The sequence below is a fragment of the Mirounga angustirostris genome, unplaced genomic scaffold (assembly GCF_029215605.1).
Source record: "Mirounga angustirostris isolate CCGP_5_RB_7025 unplaced genomic scaffold, mMirAng1.0.hap1 SCAF_7, whole genome shotgun sequence".
Lineage (NCBI taxonomy): Eukaryota > Metazoa > Chordata > Mammalia > Carnivora > Phocidae > Mirounga > Mirounga angustirostris.
The window spans coordinates 7295824-7322310 of NW_026991715.1; the positions used below are offsets into that span (position 1 = coordinate 7295824).

A 26487-nucleotide genomic window follows, 5' to 3' on the forward strand; every position below is an offset into this window, starting at 1 on the left:
ATGTGCTATGGTGAGCGCTGTGAATTGTGTAAGACTGTTGAATCACAGACCTGTACCTCTGAAACAAATAATACATTATATGTTTAAAAAAAGAAGAAGAAGAAGAAGATAGTAGGAAGGGAAAAATGAAGGGGGGGAAATCGGAGGGGGAGATGAATCATGAGAGATATGGACTCTGAGAAACAAACTTGAGGGTTCTAGAGGGGAGGGGGGTGGGGGGATGGGTTAGCCTGGTGATGGGTATTAAAGAGGGCACGTACTGAATGGAGCACTGGGTGTCATACACAAACAATGAATCATGGAACACTCCATCAAAAACTAATGATGTAATGTATGGTGATTAACATAAAAAAAGGAGAAAAAAAACCAACTCAAGTGCATTTCCACTCTACTGTGTCATTAAATTCCCATGTTATCAGTGCTCATATACAAATCAGAGTTTCCTAGAAGAAGAGAGAGACAACAGATTTCCAGTTAACTTCCTCAGTCCCCCTCAGGATGTGGTCATTGTTGGATCTTTCCCTCCAATCTCCTGTCCAGGGTTCCCAATCCCCTGAATTCCTGCCTCCTAACTGACTGGGCAGGAAGGGATGGAGGAAGGAAAAAAGAGACTGAACTCCATCATCTGAAATGCTACCTCAAGGTTGGAGGAACAGACCTGTCTCTGACTTATTGATGAGCCACCTCAGACCAGCAAGTTCTCAGACTGGTGGCAAAACCCCAAGGGACCACACATTCCCTACCCTGCAGATGACATGTAAAAGCCTTCACTCTTCTCCAGACATTAGGAACTAGGTGGCCCACATCCACTTCCAGAAGCCGAGAAGCCCTCCCGTCTCCCATCCTTCTAAGCCATGCAGATCAAAGCAATCTTCTCAATCCCTCAGAGGACTGGACTCTAAGCATGTTTATAAGCATCAAGCGTGGCTGGACGGCCCACAGGAAACCGCTGTCCCAGTCCAGCCGAGGCCTCTACCTAAGGGCTCAGGCCCTCGTTCTCCAGACCATGACCACTTTTTTCTAAATTGTGAAACAGAACTTGGTCCTCTTTCCGGAGAGAACGCAACATGTCTATTCCCAAGCCCCACTGCTTCTCTACAGAGTCCTCAAGAGCCAGAGCCATTTCCTACTGCTTCTTCACATACTCCCCAGGACAGAATCGTCCTGTGTGTGTGGAAGTTAATGAATGGTGTGCGTGCACACACATGTGCTGTGCCCGAGGGACGATAAAGCCAGCAAGCCAACACATTCATCGAGGAAGTGCTGCTCTCAGTCCCACCATCAGGAGTTTGCTTGGCACCAGCCCACGTTTCTTCACATCTCTGAAACTCAATCTTCTCAGCTCTGATATGGAAATCATAATAGAATACCTCACCGGACTGCTATAAAGATTGGGTGAGATAATGTGCATCAGGTGTTTAGAACAGTGCCCAGCTGTGACATGTTAGCCAGTCATTCCTCCGTCCCCTCTCCAGCTGGCTCTCTCTGCTCCATTCTACTAAATCCTTCTGAGCCTGCCTCAAGGCCTCTGCATGTGCCTGAATGCCTGGTCTGTTCCTCCCTCCCTCCTTCCCTTGTGCTCTCACTCATGTCTCTGCCAGGGAAGATGTCAGACAATGTGAAGTCTACCCACCCCTTCACAATCACAATCATTGGTATCAGTGCAACTTCTTGCTCAAGATCTGTTAAACCCCCTCAGCTACAAGCTATTCAAGGACGGGGACCAGCTCCCCCAGTGCAGCCAAGCTGTTGTGCTAGGATCTTTGACCATCAAGAGAGATTTACCAATGACCTAAAAAGTGACTTCTGTGCAAATGCCACTCACCCACAATCCCTTAACTGCAATTCCCAAGCCCAAAAAGCCCTGAAAAAGAGAAGCTTTCTACACTCATTTGGCAGCAAAACCTTTGGTGAAATCTGATGTGATCTAATGTAAGGCTATTTATAGTATTTATTATCCATTTAGTGTGACTATTTATACGTTTGCCACAGAAATCAAGATGCTAGATTATCGTGTGCTGTTCCACACTTCATACTATACCATAAATGCACCAGATCATCTTTTTAAAATCCAAAAAAATTCTAAATTCTGAAACCTGTCCAGCCCCAAGCATTTCAGAATTATGAAAATCGAAGAGACAGTTACTCATTCACTGCCACAGTCCCATTTCAAGCCCTTGAACCTGAACTCTCTTTCCTTACGCGATACTGTTTTAAGCCTGAGCTCTTGATGTAGCTTCTCAGCTGGTCTACCTAACGCCAGTCTTGCTCTCCCCTAAGCAACCTTCCCAACGGCACCAAGCATCCTTCTTTCCTAGAGTGCCCAGCTGGTCACAACACTAACCTGCCTTAAAAACCGGCAGGGGCTACCACTGCTCACAGAATTAAACTCCAATTCATTACGACACACAAGGCCTTCAGAACAAATTAACTCCAGCATCCTTTTTCAAGCTCACCCCCAGCCATTAACCTCTGAACCCCATCTCTGGCTTCAGCAAGCTACTTATTTCCCCCAACGAGTACACCTATGTGCTGCAGTCTTTGCTCCAGCTGTTCCTTCATCCTGAAACATCACCCAAGGACCCACTGTCGGAACTCGCACACCCTTTCGAGCCCGGTTCAGCAAATCCTTCCGTAACATCCCAGGTAGAGCCAGGCCTTCCCACAACCACCCTCACACCACACGCTCCCCACACCTCCTGTTTCTCCCCTTCACACTGTAACAGAATCTGTGGCTGTGCTCACGTGCTTCTCACTTTACTCCTGAGGGAAAAAGCCCTATGACCTTTAACGCTATTACAGGGCTTGACACACATATGAAGTTCAAGTGGCTAGCTGGCGGACTGCTTGCATTATTAGCTGAATCAGGGAGAAACCAAACCAGCAGCACGAGAGTGAAGGAGTACATTTTCCGAAGACGATCACCACATATCCCACCCCACGTGTTCTTACAAAAACGTAATGCCATTCTTCCCACTAGAAGAACGCGGGCGATGCGAGGTCTATGCTCCCTCTTTGATCTGTGGCTATGTGACCACGCATGATTCGCAAAACTAGTCCACGGAAGGCAATACAGTTTCCACCAGTTGCTCCTGAGATGCATGCTCTTTGAATGCGGCCACAAAAGTTGGAGGAAGCCCAAGCCACAAGGACAGGCCACCCACAGGTATTCCAGTTCACAACCCAAGCTAAGGTTCTAGCCAACAGCAAGCATCAACAACTGGACATGGGAGGAAGCCTTTCAGATGATCCGAGCCGTGGCCACATCCGACTGCAACCACGTGAACGACCACGAGCAAGAACCACAGAGCTAAGATAGGAATAAAATGATTCTGTTGTTTCAAGCCATTAAGTTTTGAGGTGATGTGTGATATAGTAGTAAGTACCTGAAATAATGAGTAAAACAGAATCTAAGTACCCCTGATAAGCACAGCACTGCTCCTCCTGTCCTCTGTGCTCAAAGCCCCAAGTCCAAAATCTGAGGGTCTGCCTCTACTCATATTCCCTTCCTTATCAATAGCTATTACTGAACAATAAAAACATCTAATGTTCAATAGCTATCACCTATTCTCTCTCACAGTTTCAACAGGTCAGGAATTTGGACAGTGGGGCAGAGCGGATGACCTGTCTCTGCTCCATGACGTCTGGGACCTCAGCTGGAAGACTCAGAAGCTGGGGGGTGGACTCTCCCTCAAAGGCCTACTCGGTCACACGTCTGCAGGTTGATGTTAGCATGCTCTGATGAAGTGCCAGCTGCAACACCTCCACGGGGCCTCTTCACGTGGCCTGGGCTTCCTCTGAACTTGAACTTGATGGCTGGGTTCCAAAGATGAGTGTCCCAAGAAACAGAGTAAACCAGGTGACACTGTATCCGTATTACAATCCAGCCTTGGATCCCTTCTGCCTTTTACTCATAGGTCAGAGGAATCATGAATGCCTGCCCACACTCAAAGGGAGAAAACCACAGATCCCACCACTGGTGGGTGGAGAACAATGTCCAGTTGTAACACCAAGTGGAATGGGACATCTGTGGGGAGACCATTTTGGGAAAATACAATCTGCCACACCTTCCTTTTCTAAAATAGAACAAGAGTCCTTAACCCTAACCTGAGCTCCTGATGTTCTGTTATTAATGACATTTGCCTGCAAGGTGCAGATTCAAAACTAGTTCTGGCTTTAAAATTAAAAAAAAACAACAAAAAAACAAAAAACTGTTCTGATCTGCTAGAGTTCTCACACTCCTTTAGGGAAGTGGCACAGTTGATCCACACCACCGAGTACAAAAACATCTGCACCGTGGTGGAAGATAAGTGAGCATTTTTAGTGTGTAAACCCTTAGCCCAAACCCAGGAGGCTCTGAGCAGGTCCCAACTCCCGTGGGTCTCAGTTTTTTTCCTCTGAAGGACCGCCTAGAAGCTGTGATCCCTTTCCAACACCCTGATTCCATGGTATTCTGCAGCCAGTCCCCACTCTCTGGTAAAACTGTATCTTAAACAGCAAGAGAACACCAGATAGTTAACTTCCCTTCATGAGCAATAATGGAGAAGTCATACTTAGCTTCAAAAAAAGTATGGGAGTTAAAGTAATATTGCAGGCTTTCCCTTCTATCTTTGTCTTGCTTACCATGTTAAAAAACATTGCCTAAAAAATCCCAAGTACAGAATACACCTCAGATAATGGAGACCTAATTGAATTACTTTCTCGTTCATTATTAGACCTCTGCTAGTCTCCTGCATCATGTATCAGGCTCCATACTTTCACAAGGACGGAAGAAATGAAAAGAAGTCAGGGGAGATACACTAAATAATTCAGGAGCTTAGAGAGTAAGACCTAGGAGGAAGGGATGCAGGTTACTCATTCTGAAAAAGAAAAGGCTAAAAGGAAGGACGATGTTAGTGCAGCAAAAAGTATGAAAGCCTGTGAAACGAGGTAACCCTGGGCAAGTCACTTGACCCACTTGTGCCTTGGTTCCCTTAGTTGAACTGAAAAAGAGGTGATTTGGATCTTCCCCAGGTTCCCTGGTTTCTGATGACGAAAAGGACAGGACAATTTCCCCCAATGTCCCAAACCGGAAGTGAGTTTAAGGTGTCACATATGCCCCTGGGGTTAAACATAACTACAGTGCTTTCTAACTCAGGAAAGGACACAGAAGCAGGAATCCAGACGAGCTCCATGGTCTCCAGGAATGGGGTCAGACAGGGGTGATTCACCATGGGAGGCGGGCTCAGGGGATGTAAGCATCTAAGAGAAAAGGCTCCATGGTCTGAAAACTGTTACAAACGACAGAAAACAAAGCTGGCTCTCTCCGCCAGTGATGACCTAAAGCAGAGTGATTAAGCAGGCCACAGGGGCAAGGGTTAACCAAGGTGGAGCCTCACCCTGGGGCTCGCTGTTCAGTACCAACGCAGATCAGCTGGCCACACGGCCCCTCTGCTCCAGTCTGTAAGATGGGGGCTCTGTACGTCTCAGAAGCCCCAGACTCCGGGGCGCCTGGGTGGCTCAGTCGTTAAGCGTCTGCCTTCGGCTCAGGTCATGATCCCAGGGTCCGGGGATCGAGCCGCACATGGGGCTCCCTGCCAAGCGGGAAGCCTGCTTGTGTTCCTGCTCTCGCTACGTCTCTGTCAAATAAATAAATCTTAAAAAAAAAAAAAAAGAAGCAGCCCCGGACTCCACACACGTCAGCGAACAGGTAGGAAAAAGTTTTCTTTCCAATTTACGTATTTTCACATTGAGTCAATTCTTCCTTGCGGCTGAGAAAGAACCCCAGTAACTGGTGGAAAGGACGCTGGGGTGGGGTTGGGCGAAGGCCGCCACCCCCCCTCCCCGCCCCCCAAACCTTCCGCGGTCATCCCACCTCCCACCTCCCCCGGCCCCGCACCCACGCACGCCCTACCACCGAGCTGCACACCCGCCTCGCTCCCCGCGGAGCCCGCCCTCCTCCAGCAGCTGGAGGCCCGGGATTCCGAGAACGGAACGCGGAGCTCGACTTCCCGGCTCGGGAGCGGTGCGCGGCCGAAGCCCGGGGCGGGCCGGGCCGGGTCCCTCTCGCGGGGGCTCCCGGGCACGGGGCTGTCGGGGGACACGCGGCGCTCGGAGAGGAGCCGCTTCGCAAGCCGGGACCCGAGCCCCGGGAGCGCCCTCGCCGCTCCGCGGGGCCTCCTGCGGGCGGACCTCCATCCGCTCCCCGGGACAAGCCTCAGCACGGACGGACGCCGGCGTCCGGGCCCCTACTCACCAGGTCCTCCCCACCACGCGGACCTGCGCGTGGGCGGCCCCGGGGCGCGGGGAACGAGCCCGGTGCCCCGGCGCGTTCCAGCGCTCGCGCGGCCGCCGGCGCCTTCCTCCCGGCCGGCCCTTCCTCCCCGCGCCGGGCCGGCCCGCCAGGCGAGCAACGTGGCCCTTCCCCGGGACGGGCGGGGCGCGGAGGCCGAGGGGCGGGACCGGCCGCCCGCACGCGCCGGGGGCCCCGCTTCCCCGGCCCGCCTCCTCCGCCCGGCGCGGCGGGCACCCGCCGTCCGGACATCCCAAGTTTTGCGGGTCCTGAACTTCAGGAGGCGCTGTGCTGACAGCTGTTACCCTGGGCCCTTCCCCGCTCTCAGTCCCGACCCCTCAGCCCGGTCCGGTCGAGACCTCGGGAGTCCTGCCCTCCCCAGCCCGAGCCCGGAGCCTCACAGAGTCGACGCGGAGAGCCCTGCCTGAGGTAGGCGGGGCAGCAGATGGTGCGTCCACCAAATCCAAGGCCAAGTCTGGGGACCGCGCTCATCAACCTGCTGAACTCCAGCTTCCGGGAGGGAGGAGTTGGGGCAACAGAGGGGCCGCAGGGTGCAGGGATGTGAGAACAAGAACCAAGGTGCCAAAAAAGCAGCCAGAGAGGAAGCACCTGCTGCCAAAAGCAGAAGGGGGACAGCTGTTGTTCTTTTTGTTTTTCACTTTTTTGGTTTTTTTTCTTTCCAGGTGGGTAAGGAGAGCTGTCCACTCTGAGTACAGGAGCACAGGACAGACTTGTCCCTGGGGTAAGAACCATGAGACCTAAGGAATAAAGGACGTAATCTCAGGATGATGTGGTAGCCCTGTGAAAGGGGGTGAGGGAGCCCCCAAGGAAAAGCCTTGTCTGTGTCTGATCCTGGGAAGTGAGGGTGGGGAACTGAGAACTACTGGCTACTCCTGCACAGCCAGTCTAGGGCCAGCCCGACCAAAGTGATGAGGACTCGGTCTACAGGCACGAGGCCCTCCCCCAACCCACTTCCCTCCTGTGTTCGACACAGCAGGCAGGAACTTAGCAGTGTGTGGTTACTGACTCGCTCACTAACTTGTTTCTACCCGAAACCAGGAATTATGAAGGGTTCTAGAGACACAAAAAGGCAGGGCGTGCCCTAAAGGCTCCCCCCTGCCTGGGGCTAAGGAAATAAACCAAGTGCACAGAGGCCTCCGCATGCAGAACCCTCCCAGCAGCTCTGCAGAGTGTGCATTATCATCCCATTCTACACATCAGAGGTGTGAATCTCAGAATAAGTGCCAACTGGCTGAAGGTCCCAAGAACTTAGTGAGGGGTATGGCCAGATTTTAGACCCAGGCATTTCTGCACTCATTCCTTCCACTAACACACCCTTGAGTGCAAATGCTCTCAGATGGCTGCGTGTCCAGCATGACAGGCGCACAGTGGGGCAGCAGGGAAGGCTGCCAGAAGCAGCTGGAGCCTAGCCCTGAAGAAGCAGAGTGAGAAAAGAGCTGACACCTCACTGAGGCTGGACGTGTGTGTGTGTGTGTGTGTGTGTGTGTGTGTGTGTCCCCAAGGTTTCCAGCTGAGCTGACTGCATGGACCATGGCAGGAAATGCAAGCCCACGCCCATGTGCCAGCCAGTAGCCACTGTCTCTGCATCTCTGCCCTCTCTTTATGCTTTCCTTACGAAGGGAGTTGGGGGATACGGGAGACCTACACACTCACACTCCATGTCAAAGTAAGAAGGAAAATGATAATTCCGAAAAGTGTAAAAAGCTGGGAAATACTGGTTTGTAGATACAAGATATCAGGAGCTAAAATCACCCTCCAGGACAAAGGACATGGTAGGATGCTGAAAAGTGGGGCAGACCAACCAGCCCATGAGATGTCACATTCCCACCTCTAATAATAATCCTTCTCTATCCGAAGGCAGTTCAATGGGGACAAAATGGGGAACTGTTTGTGCACCAGAACTCAACATCCAATGATGTTGGATGTTCAACAGTCCTTTGTTGAAATTCCAAGGCTCACAGGAAGATCTAACGGTAGAAATTGCCCGGCTGCAAAAGGACTGTCCCAAGCAGAAAGAGCCTGGTTAGAGAACTGGTTTGGGCTGAATTCTTGGATGGAAACAAGAGAAAACATTTGGTCTGAGAGGTAAGAAGCCAGGGTGATAGGTGCCACATTGACCTGGGAAAAGAAGTCCTGGGCTTCTGATGGAGATTTCATGAGGAGGTGTTATGGAGGGGAGAAGGGGGAAGAAGGACAGAAACAAGGAGCGAGGTACCTGAATTCTGGGAATGAAACTGAAATTGGGATATATGAAAATGGAAGAAACAGGAAGATCTGATCACAAGATAAGAGAGAATTAGAAGCGAAAATACTGTATCCTGCCCACCCCCACTACCTCCAAAAGAGGACTGGAAAGATAAGGAGAAGGAAGTGAAAATTGTTTCAATTGCCTTCCCATAAACCATACCTAAGATACCCTGAATTTTTTTTACAATTTGGAACGAATTCATGCTCTGAACTTAAAAGACAGATCTTGGCTGGAAGAAGTAAAATCAAAGTTTTAAATCAGTGTTGTGTCTATTTTTCCCTCTCCCATTCTCCCAACATCCCCACACCCCTTGGAGACCCAGAAACACAGCTCATCAAGAACAAAGAAAGGAGAAAAGATTAATACAAGGACCAGTGAACAATGTCTGTGAGATGAGACTTCTGGTTATAGCCACATACAATTCCTCTTGTATGACAGAATGGTATGAATAAATTCAGTTAAAACACATCTACAGCTTTTGGTTAAGTCTATCACTGGTCCTGGCTGAGTGGTCTGAGATCCTGGAACCCCTGTGAGAAGGCTATCTTGTGACAGGGTCAGGCAGAGCACAGGACTAGTACTTTCGGTGAAAATGACAGGGGAGAGGAATTCTGGTTCAGTCTAGGGAGGAAAGGTCTTACCAGAGAGGCTGTCTGACGGGGCACTGAATTCCCCTCCCTTAAGGTTTGCAGCAGAATGCAGATGGCCCTCACAGTATCTGTCTGTCCACACTTAGGCAAGCCCTTTGTGCTCAAGGCTTCTGTAGCTTCCCCTTACATATCAAACTGGGGAAATAATCCCTGCTCTCTCTTCCTTACAACAGTGTGGTGACAGAAAAGTGACCCAGCAGCCTGGACACTTCACGTAACATAAGTGCCATATAAATATAGCACAACTCTGTGCACTCACAGGCCTTCCAGGTAAGATGAGGGCTGCAGATGCATTCTGGGACCAGATACCCCTTGCAAGGACTGGCACCAGGAACTTGCTGGGCCAAGCTGGGGGAAGTGACATGCCACCCTGAAATCTGTACCTTCTGAAGTAGAAGCCTGGGCTGAAAGGTACTGCCCCAAGCCAGCCTCAGATCAGAGAAGGAACAGCTCACCACTGGGCTGGTGAAGGAGGGGGAAAAAAAGAAACAAGTCGTAAATATATGATTTTCAGCTTGCAAATGACCTTAGTTATTGCTGCCAACCCCAATGAATGTGAGCTCCAGGTATTACACAGCTAGTAAGAGGCAAGGAGATGCTAGAAGCCAAGCTTCCTGCCCTGTGCCCCCAGGCCACCGTACCCCACTGTCTATCAAAATTCCCAACACACCTCCTCTCTGTTTGTTGTCACTCAGAAAAGCAGGTATCTTGGCGTAGGTAAACTGGAGTTCAAGGAAGGAGCAGGAAGGAGGTGAGAAGGTAACTATGAACAGGTCTTTGGAAAGAGAGCCTGCAAAAATATAAAGGCTAAGAGATGGCAGTCCAAAAAAACCTGTCATCTTCAAGAGCAGGAGAGAATACCAGGATATGGCACAGGAAGAAAAGGCCCAGCATTTACTCCAAGAAATGGAGCTCCGTCTCCTAACCACACACTTGGCCCTTGAGACTTGGACTTTCCTCCACCCCTCTTTAATCTGCTACCCCAAAGAGGGACACTTATCATTAAGTGTGGAGAGCCCTGAGGACCAGAATCCCTCCATCTAAGTTCTCCTAGGACCCATACACCTTTTCCACCATTTGATGGTCCCAGGTATTGTTTAACAGGAACAAGATGAGACAAATTCAGGCCAGGCTTTTAATTGAGGACATCCAAGGGTTTTGCCAATACACTAATTCAATAAGAGAACAGAACTCCTAATTCAGAGTTTTTTTGGATGTACTAATTATACAAGCATCATGAAGCAACGTCAATGGTACTGTTTTCCATGGACACGGCCCTGGATACTTTTCAAAATCTGTCATTTCATTTGCTTCCTGTAACAACCTGTGAGGGACCTGTAAAGTTAGTTATCCCCATTTTACAGGTGAACAGAACATGGCAGAGCTTAACCCATATATCTAGGGTTGCACACTAAGAAAGTCAGAGCTAGAACAAAAATTCAACTGATCTCAAACCTGTATTCTGTTCCTCCGCTATCTGCATAAGGTTTCATGGCCTAAACCCCCTTTAGAGGCAGGAGGAAGAGAGACAATTTAGGAAGTTATCTAGACCATCTTCTACCCTCCCCCACGGCAGTTCTATTAGTTAGTTCCCCCAAAACACAGCAGCCTGCCTCTGCCTAGGTAATCCATCCTAGAGTATTACTTAGCCCAAAATGTGTGGACTCAGTGTTGGCCCTTATAAATAATCCAATCTCTAATCTAACCTCTCCTCAGAAGCCTGAATCCTTTTCACGTTCTCCTAGGCCTAACTTCACAACTGCATTGCACACAACCCCTTACAAGGTACTCCTTCTGCCTGGGTAAAGACAGGCTGGGAACAGTCTGCACCCTGAGAGAGTGGAACAGAGGTGAAGCTTCCTGCGTACCCATCAGGGTAGGGTTCTCATCAGGCACGTCCTAAATGGCAGCGTCCCCGGGTTTGCCCCACTCAACATTCTCTGCACGACAGGAGCCAGACACCCCGTGGGAAGTGAGGCAGGAACCTTACCTTTCTTCTCTCAGCTGCTCCCCTGGAGATCATCAAACCCCCTTCCAGCACTCCATTTCCAAAACTTAGAATCCCAAATCAGATACACCAGACAAAGCGCAGCTTCTCTCCTCTTATCCAGGTCCAAAGTCCATGGCTGAGCGGACTCTGAGGGGGAGGAGTCTGGGGGGGAAGGGGTATGTCCACGCCCCTCCCCCCCCACTGCAGGGTTCAGTGTCCCTCCCAGGGGTCTGTTACATTCCTTCATTCAGCTGGCTTATTAAGCCCCGAGTCTGGTGTTGGGCAGATCCCAGGTTCTATCCCATCTCTCGCTCAGGGAAGGGAAGTCATCCACTGTGAGGACTGGCCGGTCCGTCTTCTGCGGGGGTTCATGAGAAGAAACAGGCCATAGAACCGGCATGGCCAGAAGGCTGATTTCAGTGTTAACCTGTGGAATATTTAAACATTACGACACTTTCTAATCTATTATATACCCAAATGGATTCCTAAGACCAGGTCCCTTACCTAAAAAAAATTAGATTCCTTTACCCTGCGCTACCATCAATGCAGACTGTCTTCTAAGAAACACAGAAAAGAACATCCTTCTTCCGCCTGCCTCTCGTCTTGTTACCGCCACACACTAATCTCCTCCATCTCCCAAGCTTCTTAGAGTGTCCAGTGTTCTGATCGCAGGGTCAGCTCTCCCAGAGCGAACTAAATCCATTCCAGACCCAGACGCTGGCACCTGCCACATGCATTCTCTGCTCCTTTCCCTTCACCCTCGCCTCCCCCTCTGCTTCCCAAACTGTGCCAGGGATGGAATTCCTAATCTCAAACTCCTTCCCAGGGCCACTGAGCGCGCTCTCCTCAAGAGAGGCCCGAGTCCTGCCGGCAACAGCTGCAGACTGTTCCAGTTTCTCAGTTGGGAAGCCCACCCCGGTCGCCCCCTCTCTTCTAAGTTTATTCACACACACACACACACACACACACACCGTCGCCCCCTCCCTTCTAAATTTATTCCTAAACACACACACACCCTTCCTTCCTGTAGGGGCGTGGCGTTCACGTGACCCCCCCAGTTTAACTCCTCCCACTCTTCTCCTCCGAGCCCCGCGCTCGTGTTCACGGGGAAAGGGAGGGACACTGCGACCCTCCTAGACTCTGACCCCCCACCCCTCTACCGCCCGGACGACCCTCACCCCATCTGCGCTGGGTCGTTACCTGGCTCCCGCCCGCCTGGTCTCAGCCGGAAGCCGTGGCCCTCCCAGGCCGGAGAACAGGCCCCAGGCCGGGTCCCGACCAGCGGCCCAGGCCCCACCCCCTCGACCCCCGGCGGCCGGGCCCTCCCCTCGCGCTCCTTCCCTCCCCCGCCCCCATCCACCGCAGCCACTTCCGCCCGTGCTCCGGAAGTGAGTCCGCGGCCGCTGCCCCCTCCCTTCGTCCCGCCTCATTCTTCCAGCCGCCCCCGCTCGCCCCCCCCGCCCATCACCACCGCCACCGCGGGAGCGCGGGACGCGGGTCTGCACTGTCCACGAGACTGGAGACGCGGTGCGGGCAGGCCCGCGTCTGGAAGAGAACCGAGCTCGGGGCGACAGCACGAGAGGGGGCGGGGCACAGAGCACGGCGGCAGGGGAGCGCGTCACTCCGCGCCGCGCCGTAGGAGGAGCGCATGCGCCGCGGCGCCTCGCCGGTCGCGGGTGTCGACGCCCGGCCGGCCCGGCGGGGTGGGACTGGGGCGGGCGGGGGCAGGGGAGCTTGGCCCCCGGCCCGCCCCCGGCCCGCCTCCGGTCGCCTAGCAACCGCCGGCGGACCCGGTGCGGCCCGAGGCCCCGGCAGCTCGGCCCTCGGCTGTGGGTCCCCCCGGCGAGACGCAGTGCGGGAAGCGCCGAGGCCTGCGTTAACCGTTCCTGTGCCGGCAGCTCCGTCGCGGAAGCGGAGGGAAGTCTCACTGTGTTCATCGCTTACTTTCCCTCGCGGCTTCCCTCGTCCAGCAGGACGTCTCCTTGGGTGAGGAAAGAGAAGGGACAGGGTAAGAGCGCTCCAGAACGAACGCCCCCCCCGCCTTCTGCGCTCGCTGCAGCCGCCGGGCTACGCGCTCCACGAGTGTCCGTGCGCGCGGCGCTGATGCCTGGTCCGCAGCCCCGAGCAGCAGGCAGCCTGCCCGTAGGGGGCGGAGGGCGGTGCAGCGGCCCCAGCCCCCGGCCTGCAGCGCCGCCCGAGACCTGTCCGAAGAAACCTTCCCACTCCTGCGGCGGACTTGCAAGTCCCAAAATGGCCCCGCCCCCCCTTTTTTCTAAATATTTTGGCCTGACTTGCTCTGGAGTGCAACTTGAATCCAAGAGGAGCTACTGCTCGTTTTTGGAGTTCGGGTGTCCTCCCCTTGGTGACATGCCCTAGACTCTTGCCAAGACTGTGAACGGACTGGCAGCCTCTGTTTTTACCTCCTTTCTGAAAACGGTAACCTAGGCTTCGGTCTTCTGGCCTACCTTACGAGATGTTACGATTTATAAGAAGGAATATGTATATTTGGTCTTCATTTCATTCCTGGCGCAAAGTTCCTAAAACCCTCGGAATTGCCTGAGTGATAAGAGCACTGGGAGCATCTTCTGTTCTAATATTTGGTCGTTGGCTGTGGTTGCATTGGTTCCAAGCTCTTGTATCCCTTCATCTGGCTGTTCATCTGTATCCTTTATTAATAATGTCCTTTAATAAATTGGTGACTGTAAGTAAGTGCTTTCCTGAGTTCTGTGAGCTGCTCTAGCAAATAATCAAATCCAAGGGGAGGAGCCAAGTCAGACAGAAGTTGTGGGTAACTTGGGGACCCGCCACATGTGATTGGTATCTGAAGCGTGGTCAGTCTCTTGGGACTGGGGGATCTGATGCTAGCTATCTCCAGGTAGATAGTGTCAGAATTGAGTTAAATTGTGAGACAACCAGCTGGTGTCAGAGAAAATTGCTAGGTTGGGGGGGAAAAAACCCCACATACTTGGTGTCAGAAGTTATCAGAAGTGAAGAGTTCTATAGAATAGGAAAGAAGACATGGAAGGAAAGCCTGGGTTTTTCCTACTACGTATATTGGTCTGACTTGCTCAACTCCAAGCTGAATCCAAGAGGAGCTATAACTGATTTTTGGAGTTCACGTGTTCCAGAATATTGCCAGGACTGTGGACGGATTTGCAGCCCTCGGTTTTTTCCCCGTTTTTGAAAACTGGAATCTAGGCTCCAGTTTTCTGGCATATCTTCTGTTCCCATGATTTCTCCAGATTACTAGCAGTGACTAACGCATATTTTCAGTACTGGGAACGTAATAATTGCTGAATCAGGAGTCTTGAAATGATTTATTTGGAAAGATGTCATCATAATATTAGAAACATTCTTAAAACAGAGTTTATATTGCTGTTACACTCAAACATAACAGGTCCACAAATAAGTTCTTTCCCCAGCTCAAACCTCCATCCAGCTGTCTTTCTCATCTGAGCTAATGGCAACTCCACTTCCTTCACTCAGGCCTAAACCTTAAGAGCCATCCTCATACACTTCTCTCACATCCTCTACCCAATTGGGAAATTTTGTTGACTCTGCATTCAAACTATATCTAGTATCCAACACCTCAGCATCCCCACAGCACCCTGCATCCCTCACCCAAACAACCAGGTCTCTGCAATACTGCCCCTCCCCCAAAAGCCTAATGTCCATACAACAGCCAAAGGGATCCCGGCATTTCTCCACTTAAAACCACGCAGTGGTTGCCCAGTTTACTTGGAGTAAAAAGCCAAACTCCTTACAGAGCCCAACACCAACTAACTGCCCTGCTTACCTCTGACTCAGCCACACTGCCTTCGTTGGTTTTCCTTGAACCCATTTCAGGGCCTTGACACTGGCTGTCCGCTCTGCTTATAAAGCTCTTCTAGATATTTGCCTAATTCACTCCCTCACCTCTTTCAAACCTTTTCTCAAATGTCACCTCAGTCAGGCCTTCCCTGACCAACCCGTCGTGTAACTAACCCTCCTCCTCACTCACAGCAGTGCTAGTCTATGTTAATCAGCTCCAGTTTTTCCACAGCACTCACTTACCAACTAACATATTTACTGTGCTTGCTACTTACTGACTGTCTACTCCTGCTAGAATATAAATTCCATGAGGGGAGCCATATTTGGCTACTTGATTCCTTGCTGTATCCCAAGTGCCTGACCCTTAGTAGGTGCTCAACAAATATTTGTGGAATAAATGAGCTAATAAATGAACAACTATTTTCATGATAGAGTATTCCCATCCAGGCCTTTCTCACATGTAGATACATGATCTAGTATATTTTGCATTCTGATTTTTTTTTCTCAACATACCATAGATACTGTTCATATTTCTAAATATTCATAATATGCTTTGTAAAGATACTTAGATTTTTGCATGCTTGTTCTAATAAGTCAAACAACACAGACTAGCGTCAAGAAAAACTTACCTTCCTTCCTCCTCTAATCCCACCTGCTGAAGGGGACCGCTTTTAAATTTAGTGGATATCCTTCCAAATGTCTTCTAGGCCCCACAAATATAAACACATAACAGGTACAGATTTCACAGTTCAAAGACAGATAATGCCTGAATTGTGACTTTTTTCTATAACTCAAGTCACTTTTTATTCTAGGCCTTATTACTTCTGATGGCAGAAAAACTAAATCTAATTAATTCAAGGTAAATGCCAGCACTTTATGATTTGTTCATTTATTAATGATCAGTTACAGTTTAATTCCAGTGAATTCAGAATTTATTAATGCCTTTACTTCTATCCTTTTATTTTCATGTAATTACCCGCTTTTAAAAATTATTATAAAAGAAATGGACATTCATTACAGAAAAACAGTAAACCATAAATAAGCAAAATGAAAAAATTAAAACATCCAGAAATAATCAAATCTTAAAAAACAAAACAACCCAGTGATAGTCAAATCTTAAAATCTTAAATCTTAATCTAATCAAATCTTTAAAAAAAAGCATTTTATTTACTTATTTGTCAGAGAGAGAGGGAGGAAGAGCATAAGCAAGGGAAACTGCAGGCAGAGGGAGAAGCAGGCTCCCCGCTGAGCAGGGAGCCTGATGCAGGATTCAATCTGAGGACCCTGGGATCATGATACTTAACCACTGAGCCACCCAGGCATCCCACATGGAACCTGTTTTTATGTCACTTTTGTGAATTGCCTACTTTTATCCTTTATATTCATGTCACTCATTTGCTAGAACTCTTTATAGAATATAATATAAGGGGCTCCTGGGTGGCTCAGTTGGTTAAGCGACTGCCTTCAGCTCAGGTCATGATCCTGGAGTCCCGGGATCGAGTCCCACATCAGGCTCCCTGCTCAGCAGGGAGTCCCCTTCTCCCTCTGACCCTCCCCCGCTCATGCTCTCTCTCAAATAAATAAATAAAATCTTAAAAAAAAAAAAGACTATAAAATAAAATATTGTTACTTATGTTGCCAATATTTTCCCAGTTTGTTATTTGCCTTTTAAGTCTTTGTGCTCATTTGACACATTGCAGGTGTTAGGCCAGAAGTCTGGTCTTGCTGCCCATGCTCTGCCTTCAGAATACATTAGTACTTAGGAGTAGACTAGAGACTTTTGTATCTGTTTTTGCCAATGTGATATAAGGAGTGAATAAGGAGACAAGACCATAGTCTCCACGGAAAAGGCCACAGAATCCCCAGATGAAGGAGGAGGCGTTTGGGGACAATTTGTGTTTTCTGGAGAGCATTGATACCCAGTGCCATCCTAGATTTTTGGAAATCTCAATTTTAAATGATCTGTCATCCCTATTAGTTATCCCTCTCCATACACACATAATTATCACACCATGATTCTTCTGTCAGGTGAAGATAGTCCTGACTGTGGGCATGTTCTGGCTTTGTCTTCTCTCACTCTCTCTTTGGCCAGGTCGGTATTCTTTCCTAAAACACCCTCCTCCTAAATGTCTTTCTTAGTATCTGATTCATGAGTCACCACACCATTCTCTAAACTCTACTCCCTTCAGCAAATCCAGGAGGTGAGGGTGGGCTTTTCTGGAACACTGAACACAGATATCCCCCACTCCCTTTTTCATGTTCCTTGTGGCTTAAAACAAAAAACAAACAAAAAAACGGCAGGAGGGTGCGGAGCACCAGAGGTTGCACTGCAAATACAGGACTGAAGAGGATGTGACAAGCTCAGACATCACCATAGCTAAGTGTAAAGCTGGACTTCTGATAGACACGTAAGGAACCCTAGTAAAAGCTGGAATATAAAGCAGAGACTTGAGATGAAGGTTAGGTGGCAGGTAAAGTACACTGGGGATTTCAATTCAGTTATGGGATGAAAGCTGCTTAAGTACACTTAGAATCATAGCACTTTCTTCATTTCATTTCACAGTGAAGGATGCACTGACCCTCTTGTATCTGGTCTTTCCTTATTAAATTGTATTGTTAAATTATTTTAATTTTGAGCATTTCTCCCCAAATGGACTATGAGTTTCTTTAGGGCAGAGACCTGTTTACCTTAAAACACTCATATATTTCTGTATTTGTTTAATTCAGTTAAAACAAATTTGTAATTTGTTTAATGCCAGCTCGGCTCCTGGCTCCTCTGATTTTTGTGGTGGAAGATTTGGTTACCTTTTCCAAGGTGCAGATAATGAAATGTATCCTTCACCCCTGGCAAGGTATTCATGAGGATCAAATGAAACCAAGGCTGTGAGAACTCTTTTAAAACTGCAGACAGCAATGTAAATATCTATGGGGTTTAGAAGTTTACAGATAGCAATCGGAAAGTGCCAGGGTGGTGGTCACATTGAGTTTTCGTGGGAGATCACTTAATGCCCTCTCCATCTGAGAAGAGAGAAAGCCCTGAGGCCCACCTTCCCCCTTGCCCCCTTAGGAAGCTACTCCTGTTTCTCATCTGGCCTGTCCCTTTTTCAGGGCTCTCAAAGTATGATTAGGCCATAGTGAAAGCTGGTCTGCCTTTAAACACCTTTCTTTAACAATTACAAGTTCTGACTATCACTGGGTTGTTTTTAAATCTGTGAATTTGCATTCAAACCAAGAGCAGCTTGGGCCAGCATTTCCATAGACCATCTCCATTAGTGAGGGTTGTCCAGTTACCTAGTGAGGGAGAAACCTTGACTCCTGATGCCAGGAGGCTGTTTCCCTGTATGAGTCAGTACAGATGGTGGGTGTAGCTGGGAGAGCGGAGGAGAGGGCGAGGGAGCAGTCAAGGGAGCACTGTCCAAAACAGAAGTACCTTTTGCCTTCAGGATGTATCAGTCACAGGGAAAGAGGAGACTTATTCTCAAAAAGAACAAAGAAATTTTCAAGTAAAAAACTGAAGTACTGAAGAAGTGTTTAGAGGGACAAAAGAAATGAATCCGGAATATCTCCAGGGGTTCAGTGGGTCACCAGCAAGGTCTTAAAGGCAAGGAGAGAGTAACTCCTGGTTTGGGGTCATGCATGCTTTACTTCAAGCAGAGCCAAGTTCAAACAGGAATATTCCTACTCCTTATAATCTACGCTGGTTTTTGTGTCAGGGTTCTTGGACTCTAAAGGTCCTGACTGCAGCGACCAGCTCTCACACACCCCAACCAAATCCTTCAAAGCTCCTCATACAGGAGCCGTTCAAAGTACTTGGGAGAAGACGATTACAACTATTATCCCCAAACTATCATTATAACCTTATCATAATTCCTAACCTTATCATAATTCCCTTATCTTTTTTGAAATGGGTTTTAAAGCAGAATAACCATTTCTAATTATTGGAAACATTTTAAATAACTTTTAGAATGACCTTTATTAGTCATAAAAAGGAAAGGACATACATAAATCTTTCAAAGTACCATCTCTGATCTTTTGCTAGATGTGTGATTCACTGTTTTCCATCTTACTCTGGGACAAGGTGTCCACATGTGTCCCCCCATTTCCCCCCACCCCACCACACCCCCACCATAGGCTACTTTGGAATATTGGAAGAATGTAAGTTAAAGGCAGCCCAGCACCCCTGCAAACACTCGTTAGGAATCATCTGGAAGCTGTTTAAGGAAAAAAAGAAAGCCACAGGCTTCTGGGAGTTAATAATCCTTTCCTGCGCCTCCCAAATGTCTCACTGCAGCGTGGCAGTCACCTCTGTGTTGGGTTACACACTGATTGATTCCTAGTACCTGTTAAAGGGCTGACCTTTTCAGATGATTGACCCTGCTGAATAATCAGACCCGTGTGAGATCATGTCTGTGGAAATACCAGGATTGCATGCTTGCATTTTTTTTTTAAGATTTATTTATTTATTAGAGAGAGAGAGAGCATGCACACAAGTAGGAGGCGCAGAGGGAGAGGGAGAGAGAATCTCAAGCAGCCTCTGCACTGAGCATAGAGCCTTATGCAGGGCTTGACACGGGGCTAGATCCCCTGACCCTGAGATCGTGATCTGAGCTGAAACCAGGAATCCGACACTTAACCTACTGAGCCATCCAGGCGCCCCACATGCTTGCGTTTAACATGCTTTCTTGAGTGGGAAAGAACAACTGGAATTTCAGCAGAGAATTGGGTGTGTGTTTGTGTCTGTATGCTATTTTATACATACACATATGTATTAAATAGATCAGATATACTCAGCTACAACCTAGAGTGAGGAGAATATCCCAAAGAAAAAAAAATAATTTACTCTTTTCTGGACTTTGACAGTACCTAGGCACTTCATTCCAGGGAAGAGACCGGGGATCTTTGCTCTGAGGGACACGGAGACTCCGAATTCATCTCCCTCGCAGCCTGGGCTCCACTCTGTGCTTTTCTTTCCCCCGGAAGATCTTCGGAAGTCTTCCATTACCAGCCCAAATGCCACCCCCTCCTTGAAACCATGGTAGTTGTCAGCACTGGTTCTTCTTTGCCTTGTGTTGGAATTCGTCGCGGTGCAGCTGTCGTCCCTGGTCTTACTCCTTCCCCTCTTCCTCAGTTCCACCCAGCCCCCAGCAGAGACTGGAGTGGGCGGTGAATGGCTGTAAGATGTAGCTAGATGTGAGCAGCCACTGAGGAAACCAAAGTTTTAGTGAAGCGCGGTGTGGAAACCCTGCTTGGGAGGCTGTGGAGTCAAAACCAAGACAGAAGGGTAGGAGAGAGACAGAGAATGTTGAAGACTTAACCTGATCAATTTTGAGTAAATGAGGAAAGAAACATGACCTAGTGAATGAGGCAGGACTTTGGGCTTAAAAGCTGAGTGAAATTTACAGATTCCAGTAAACCAAATCCCTAGAAAGAGATACAGCCATTGTTCCATAGATACATAGTTTCTAAAATGTTAGAAACTGGGCTGCAAAATTGTGCCAGTTTGAACCCAGAGGACCCAGTTTGTAGGGTAATGGAAAATAGCAGAGGCTTTCCAAGAACAGTATATGGCCTCCCCGTTTACAACGCAAGGAAGTGCAACCTGCAAAGTAAGTGTGGGAAGGCCCGCAGAGACGCAGGATGGACGTGTGTTGTGTGCACGTGGCAGCTGCCGCCTCGGGTTTATATACCCGCTCCAGCGTGGGGTGCTGTGCGTGGGCTGGTTGTCAACCCCACGCCTAAATTGCCCCACCTGCAGAGGGGGAAACGAAGATCTCGTGGTATTCTTACGAAGACCGGAGGAGTTGCCAGCAATCCTGCCTGGCGCAGAGTGAACACAGTATCTTGTTATTTTATTATATAAAATTTGAACAATCTATTTGGAACAAGTAAGGAAACTTTAGGGAAAATCTGATCAAATGCTCTGATTCCACATCATTAGATGAGCTTTAGAAGCCGTGTAAAAGGCGTCTTATTATCTCCTAGTCTTTTAGGGTCGTCCTGAAAGGGCTTTGCAATGTATTCAAATCCTGACTTCCACTATGAGTCTTGAATGCAGGTACTTGTGTCTTAACCTTACGTGACCCTAACAATGCTAGCCCCAAATAGCAGAACTTCATAAATGTCTATGAGGGTTTTGTTGTTGTTGTTTTTTAATAGGGAATTGCAGATTTAGCCCAGTGGCAGCCATTTGGACATCAGTTTTGTTGTGTTTTTTTTTTTTTTTAATAGCACTTGGGACAACCCAGACGGCCCTGGCAGAAAGGTCTGGATAAGTAAGTGTTAACGAGGGGAGAGAAGGCCCCGGAAGAAACTGTGGCCTGGGCAACAAGTCTTGATGGATCTCGGCAATCAGAAGGAGGAAGGTGTGTTTCCTGAAAAGGTCTTAGAAAGCAAAAGGAAGGGACGGCAAGGATCATGGCCCATACTTTTCAACTGCCCCTCTCTGTCCACCTGCAGCAGACTCTCCTTCATGTACTAATTCCACAAATGTGGAGCCCCTGTCCTTGTGCTGCTCACCGCCCACTGAAGAAACACAGTGACTACCTCACAACCCAACCCAAGCCACGGAGGGAGGCCCTGGAAGGCCCCCAAGCTCACTACTCAGACTCAAAGCCTTTACCGGGAGGTGAGATTTATTCTTGCCGTTGATCAAACGTGAGGCACGGAGGCAGAGAAGATCCCAGGACCTCCCTAAACCATCCATTTGTGAGCAATTTCAGGCAATGACCAGTTGTCTTGGGGTGGTGTGTGTGGGGGGGCAGTAGTGAGAAGAAACACCAAGTCCAAAGGTGCTAATCCTGAGGGGATGAAGAGGCTTTGAGGGAAAGGCAAGCATGCATCTTCGAGATATATAGACTTGGAAGCACTCAGGAGGCGTGGAGTAGGACGCAATTCTCTGTGCTCCCTGTAGGCTGTCCCTCACGGAGAGGATCCCTTATGGAGACTCCAGGAGCAGGGCTTGAGCAACCTTGCCTATCCAAGGGTGACTGCTGGGCGGGAGAACCCTGAAGGGGGCTGTGGGGCACATCGCCAGCAATTAAAACTGAGGAGAGCAGAAGGAGGCTAAGCCAGAATGTTCCCCCTCCCAAGAGCAATGCCTGCATCCTGTCCAGCCTAGATCTATCCTTAAGATTTAAGATGTTCCGGCGCCTGGGTGGCTCAGATGGTTGGGCGTCTGCCTTCGGCTCAGGTCATGATTCCAGGGTCCTGGGATCGAGTCCTGCATCGGGCTCCCTGCTCCATGGGAAGCCTGCTTCTCCCTCTGCCTCTCTCTCTCTCTCTCATGAATAAATAAATAAAATCTTTAAAAAAAAAAGATTTAAGATGTTCAAAGGGAAACAGGGTGTGCAGCCACTCAGGTTGTCGGATATAAAACAAAACACCCAGTTAAATGTGAACTTCAGATAAACAAGGAATTATTGGTATTGCAGAAGACATACACTAAAGAATTATTGTTTATCTGAAATTCAAATGTAACTGGGCGTCTTGGTTTTGTTTGCTTGCTTTGCTCTGCTAAATCTGGCAATCCTAGTGATATGTCAACATGCTCAGTGAACCTGAACATTTGTGAGGATGGAATTAAAGGAGTAGTGGCAGCTTCTATAAATAGCTCTGAGTCCTCCAGGCTCCAGGGTTTGGTTACTGATTCTGGGGTGACAGTACCTTCTCCAAGCACTGAGCCTCTCCTCCTTCTGGGAGCTGTGGAGCAAAGAGAGAGAATAGGTAATTGACACAGGCTGGTTTGATTGTCCAGCCAAAGCAGTAAGCAGTGACAGCTTAGGGACTTCACACCGCCGGTCTTACAGGGTATGAGTGCAAGCATGCCCGCATTTGGGGGAAAGGAGGGGATAGAGTAGGTTGAGGGGAGAGGGTCAGAGTGTTTTGCTTGTATTACGTCTCATGAAACTGCATCTGTGAGTGGCTGTGTGAATACATGGCTAATAGTATTTCTTACCGTAGTTAGGGTCGAAGATGCTTGGAAACCACTGACAAGAGGTTGATGCTTGCAGGGCATTATCGTGAAAACTGAGATGGATCAACAGCCAGGATGAGTTTGCTTCACACTCACAGGCAAGGGTGAGCTTTGCCTTGTTCTGGAACAGTCACCTTCCAGAACCACCTTACCTTTTCATGGAATCTGCAGTCCCTTGCGTATATGGATGGCCAATGCTTCATTTGAAGTGGAGTTCCTGGTTTTGTGACTTTTGTTCATTTTGCCGCAATCACTTACTAAAAACATACACTGGGATCCAGCATTGTTGCACCCAATCTTAGGCAATAAATCTAATAATAGATAGTATACAAATACAATAAATAATGTGGGACTAAACACACTGTCCAAAAGACTCTAAATTTTATTTATTTCCTCCTCTAAAAGAAAGATTTTTCAACTTTGAAATCTCTGGAGCTCACTTGGCTTAATTCCTCAGAACTATCCCAAATGGTTTTGAAAGAGTCATTATTGGGCGCCTGGGTGGCTCAGTTGGTTAAGTGACTGCCTTCGGCTCAGGTCATGATCCTGGAGTCCCGGGATCGAGTCCCACATCAGGCTCCCTGCTCAGCGGGGAGTCTGCTTCTCCCTCTGACCCTCTTCCCTCTCGTGCTCTCTGTCTCTCAAATAAATAATAAAAATAAAATCTTTAAAAAAAAAAGAGTCATTATTTCTCTCATGCACTGAACACACAATGCTCTTACTTAGGAAGAGGAAGAAAAAAGTGTTTACAGTCCCACTCTGTACATTAAGAAATGTGTATAACATTAGCTCTTGATTCAGAAATTATAAATAAAGCTGTTTTATCATCCAATGTTACTGAAACATTGTGTCCTGTGATGTTTTAGTCTTTATTGTTCCAGGGATTTCATTTTTATTTTGCACTTTTTTGGTAAGAAATAGCTTCTTAATCCTAAGCCTAAATATTTGTTGTCCTACACCACTCGCTCTGATCTCCAACGTTTCTGTGAATTTTGCTTTTGTGCATGGATGAAATGGGTTTGCTGTGTGTTTTTTTTTTAATGGACAGTACCAGATACACCTGGATCTGAAATTAATCCCGACACACAGGAACACTATGATTTTGAAAGGCATACAGAAGCTTGAAGCCTCAGTGTCCTTTGCTGTAAGATGGGGATAATGAAAGTACCTCCCTTGTAGAGCTGTGGTGGGATTTCCATGAGAGAATGAACGTGAAGTCTGGAGTGGCAGAGACAATACTATACATCTCACCAAATGCCATTTCTGTTTCCTCTTCGTGAAGAATGAGACACAGTTCCAACCTCCCTTGTGTTGGCTTGGGGCCACGGGACTGGGCTCTGGCATGACTACTCAGCTTGGTAACCATGGGGGACATCTGTTCCAAGTCACATGGCTTTAGGACACAGGAGGTGTCCTACCCCACACAGGACTTTATGTGAGCAAGACGCCAAACTTTATTTGTAAAGACTTGGGGGTTTGTTTGTTACTACAACCTTGCCTGGCCTACCCTGACTAATACACTGGACACACATATGTAGTAAATAGTTAATGGATTTTAGCATTTGACTTAAATCTATGAATGAGTGTGGAACAATTCCTTGTGTATATGTTATTAAAAGAAAAAAATCAAGACAAAGAGGGCACCTGGGTGGCTCAGTTGGTTAAGCGACTGCCTTCGGCTCAGGTCATGATCCTGGAGTCCCGGGATCGAGTCCTGCATCGGGCTCCCTGCTCAGCGGGGAGCCTGCTTCTCCCTCTGACCCTCTTCCCTCTCGTGCTCTCTCTCATTCTCTCTCTCAAATAAATAAAATCTTCAAAAAAAAAAAATCGAGACAAAGAATATACAGTGTTCTGCATTTGTGTAATAAAGAAGGGGAAATTAAAATGTATATATTTATATAGAGAGATACATAATCGCTATATAATAATCCCTATATATATATCCTTGTATACATAAATATATTCCTAGTTGTGTTCCGGAGGAGCCTAGAAGAAATGACAGCCTAGTACAGTTGCAGTGGGTACGACTAGCCCCATACCTTGCAACTCCCGATGTAACAAGTGGTTCAGGCAAGAATAATCGGTGGGTAGTAAAACCAGTACATAAAAATAGTTGGGCAATAGGATATTCCTATAGGGGCAAATTGTCACTCCACAGATCATTACTAGTTTCAAAGAGAAATATGTTCCTTTGGGCATTGGGTCCAGTGTATGCCCATTCCCACAGATGCGTCTGTCTGGCCCTGCCTGCCTGCCTCTCGGGACCCGCTTGCCCTGGTGAGGTCCCCGTGATGGAGGCAAAGCTCCAGGCTCCATCTCGTCACCTCCCCTCCTGCAATGATAGACGTCTGTGCCTTCGGCAAGGCTGTTGTTACACCGGAAAGGTCTACAGAAGCTCCATACCCAAGTCAGACACAGTGGGACCCACAGAAGCCCTGGCTTTCCCAGTGGCTGCCCGGGGGCACTGGAAACAATCCAGAAGTACAGGGCCATTTACACGCGGTGGGCTTTGTGCCAGAGAACAACTCTTCCCATATGAAACGGTGCATAGAGCACCTCCAAAGACGCCCCACGTGACCAAGTGGGGCTGCCTACAAAACCATGACCAGCTTGGCAACAAACCACGTTGCATTCATTTTCCCTCCTCTTCTGCTTCAATTCTTTTCCCCCGCCTTTTTTGCAGTCATAGGATTGCATCTGTCATAGAACATTAGCCTGCGAACTTGGCCTCAATCTCCGTTTCCGGGCAGACCATTCTCCGTGGAGGTTTCGCAGTCACTTTCTCAACCAAGTCATCACCTTCAGCATCTCCACTAGTGGAAAAACCCGATGCATGAACATTCTTCTGAGATGCCTGCAAAGTATTCCTGCAAAAAAAAAAAAAAAATGGTTTACCTAAACTTAATCGAGTCTCCAGACCTAACTTCCATTTTAAGGATAATACAGGCTTAAAAGCAAATGTTAAAGAACACCATCCAGATACAATCAGACAAATGAAGAATGGGTGACTTTCTTGAAGTTACTTGGCCTGGATTCTTGAAAAATCAGCTTCATAGGTCAAAACCAAACTGAAGTTAGTGTGGGGGAGAGTTTCGAGATGAACCTCCAGGTAGAATCTACAAACCTTGATTAGATCATGGGGGAATTGCCTAGAAATCTTTAGGAGACAATTGGGAAAATGTAAATATGGCTTGGATATTAGTTGTGATTGTAGAATGATTGTTAATTTTCTTGGGTGTGATGGTGGCGTTGTGGTTATATAGGAGATTGTCCTTGTTTTTAGGAGATTCGTGCTGAAGTATTTAGAGATCATGATGTCATATTAGTAAGTTATTTTCAAAACTGGTGTATTTTGGTATGTTGGGAGGAGGGAGAGAAGGAGAAAAAGCAAATAGGGTAAAACATTAACAACCACTGAATCTAGATGGAAAGCATTTGTGGTTCTAGTCTTTCAACATTTTTAAGTGTTTTTAGATTTTCAAAACACAGTAGGAAGATAAATACCAAAAAACAAAACAACAAACA

At 48.0% G+C, this 26487-nt stretch overlaps 3 protein-coding genes and 1 long non-coding RNA gene across 15 annotated transcripts in view; 2 read left to right on the forward strand and 2 right to left on the reverse strand.

Annotated features, from left to right (window-relative positions):
- The window catches only part of MGAT1 (alpha-1,3-mannosyl-glycoprotein 2-beta-N-acetylglucosaminyltransferase), a 26972-nt gene extending 13714 nt beyond the window's left edge, over positions 1 to 13258 (reverse strand). For 2 of the 9 annotated variants that reach the window (XM_064595726.1, XM_064595728.1), the window contains exons 1-2: positions 12381 to 12536; positions 11181 to 11607 (exon numbers count right to left, since the gene is read on the reverse strand). The gene's annotated coding sequence lies outside the window, so the exon portion shown is untranslated. Of the gene's footprint in view, positions 1 to 5378; positions 5514 to 6235; positions 6408 to 9573; positions 9597 to 11180; positions 11608 to 11684; positions 12225 to 12380; positions 12537 to 13124 lie in introns of those variants that run through there. The other 7 variants (XM_064595730.1, XM_064595729.1, XM_064595727.1 and 4 more) reach the window with 7 other exon arrangements.
- On the forward strand, positions 5562 to 6969 carry LOC135365325 (uncharacterized). Its single transcript, XR_010412934.1, has 3 exons — positions 5562 to 5689; positions 6600 to 6700; positions 6955 to 6969. It is a non-coding gene; the product is annotated as an uncharacterized LOC135365325 (long non-coding RNA).
- LOC135365310 (WAS/WASL-interacting protein family member 3-like) lies at positions 9740 to 23805 on the forward strand. Its single transcript, XM_064595644.1, has 3 exons — positions 9740 to 9770; positions 12574 to 15849; positions 21219 to 23805. Exons 1-2 carry the CDS (start codon positions 9740 to 9742, stop codon positions 13554 to 13556), a joined length of 1014 nt encoding a protein of 337 aa, XP_064451714.1. The 3' UTR covers positions 13557 to 15849; positions 21219 to 23805.
- Positions 22317 to 26487, reverse strand: part of LOC123854795 (uncharacterized) — a 31315-nt gene continuing 27144 nt past the window's right edge. For all 4 annotated transcript variants that reach the window (XM_064595737.1, XM_064595734.1, XM_064595736.1 and 1 more), the window contains one exon: positions 22317 to 25829. The gene's annotated coding sequence lies outside the window, so the exon portion shown is untranslated. The remainder of the gene's footprint in view (positions 25830 to 26487) is intronic.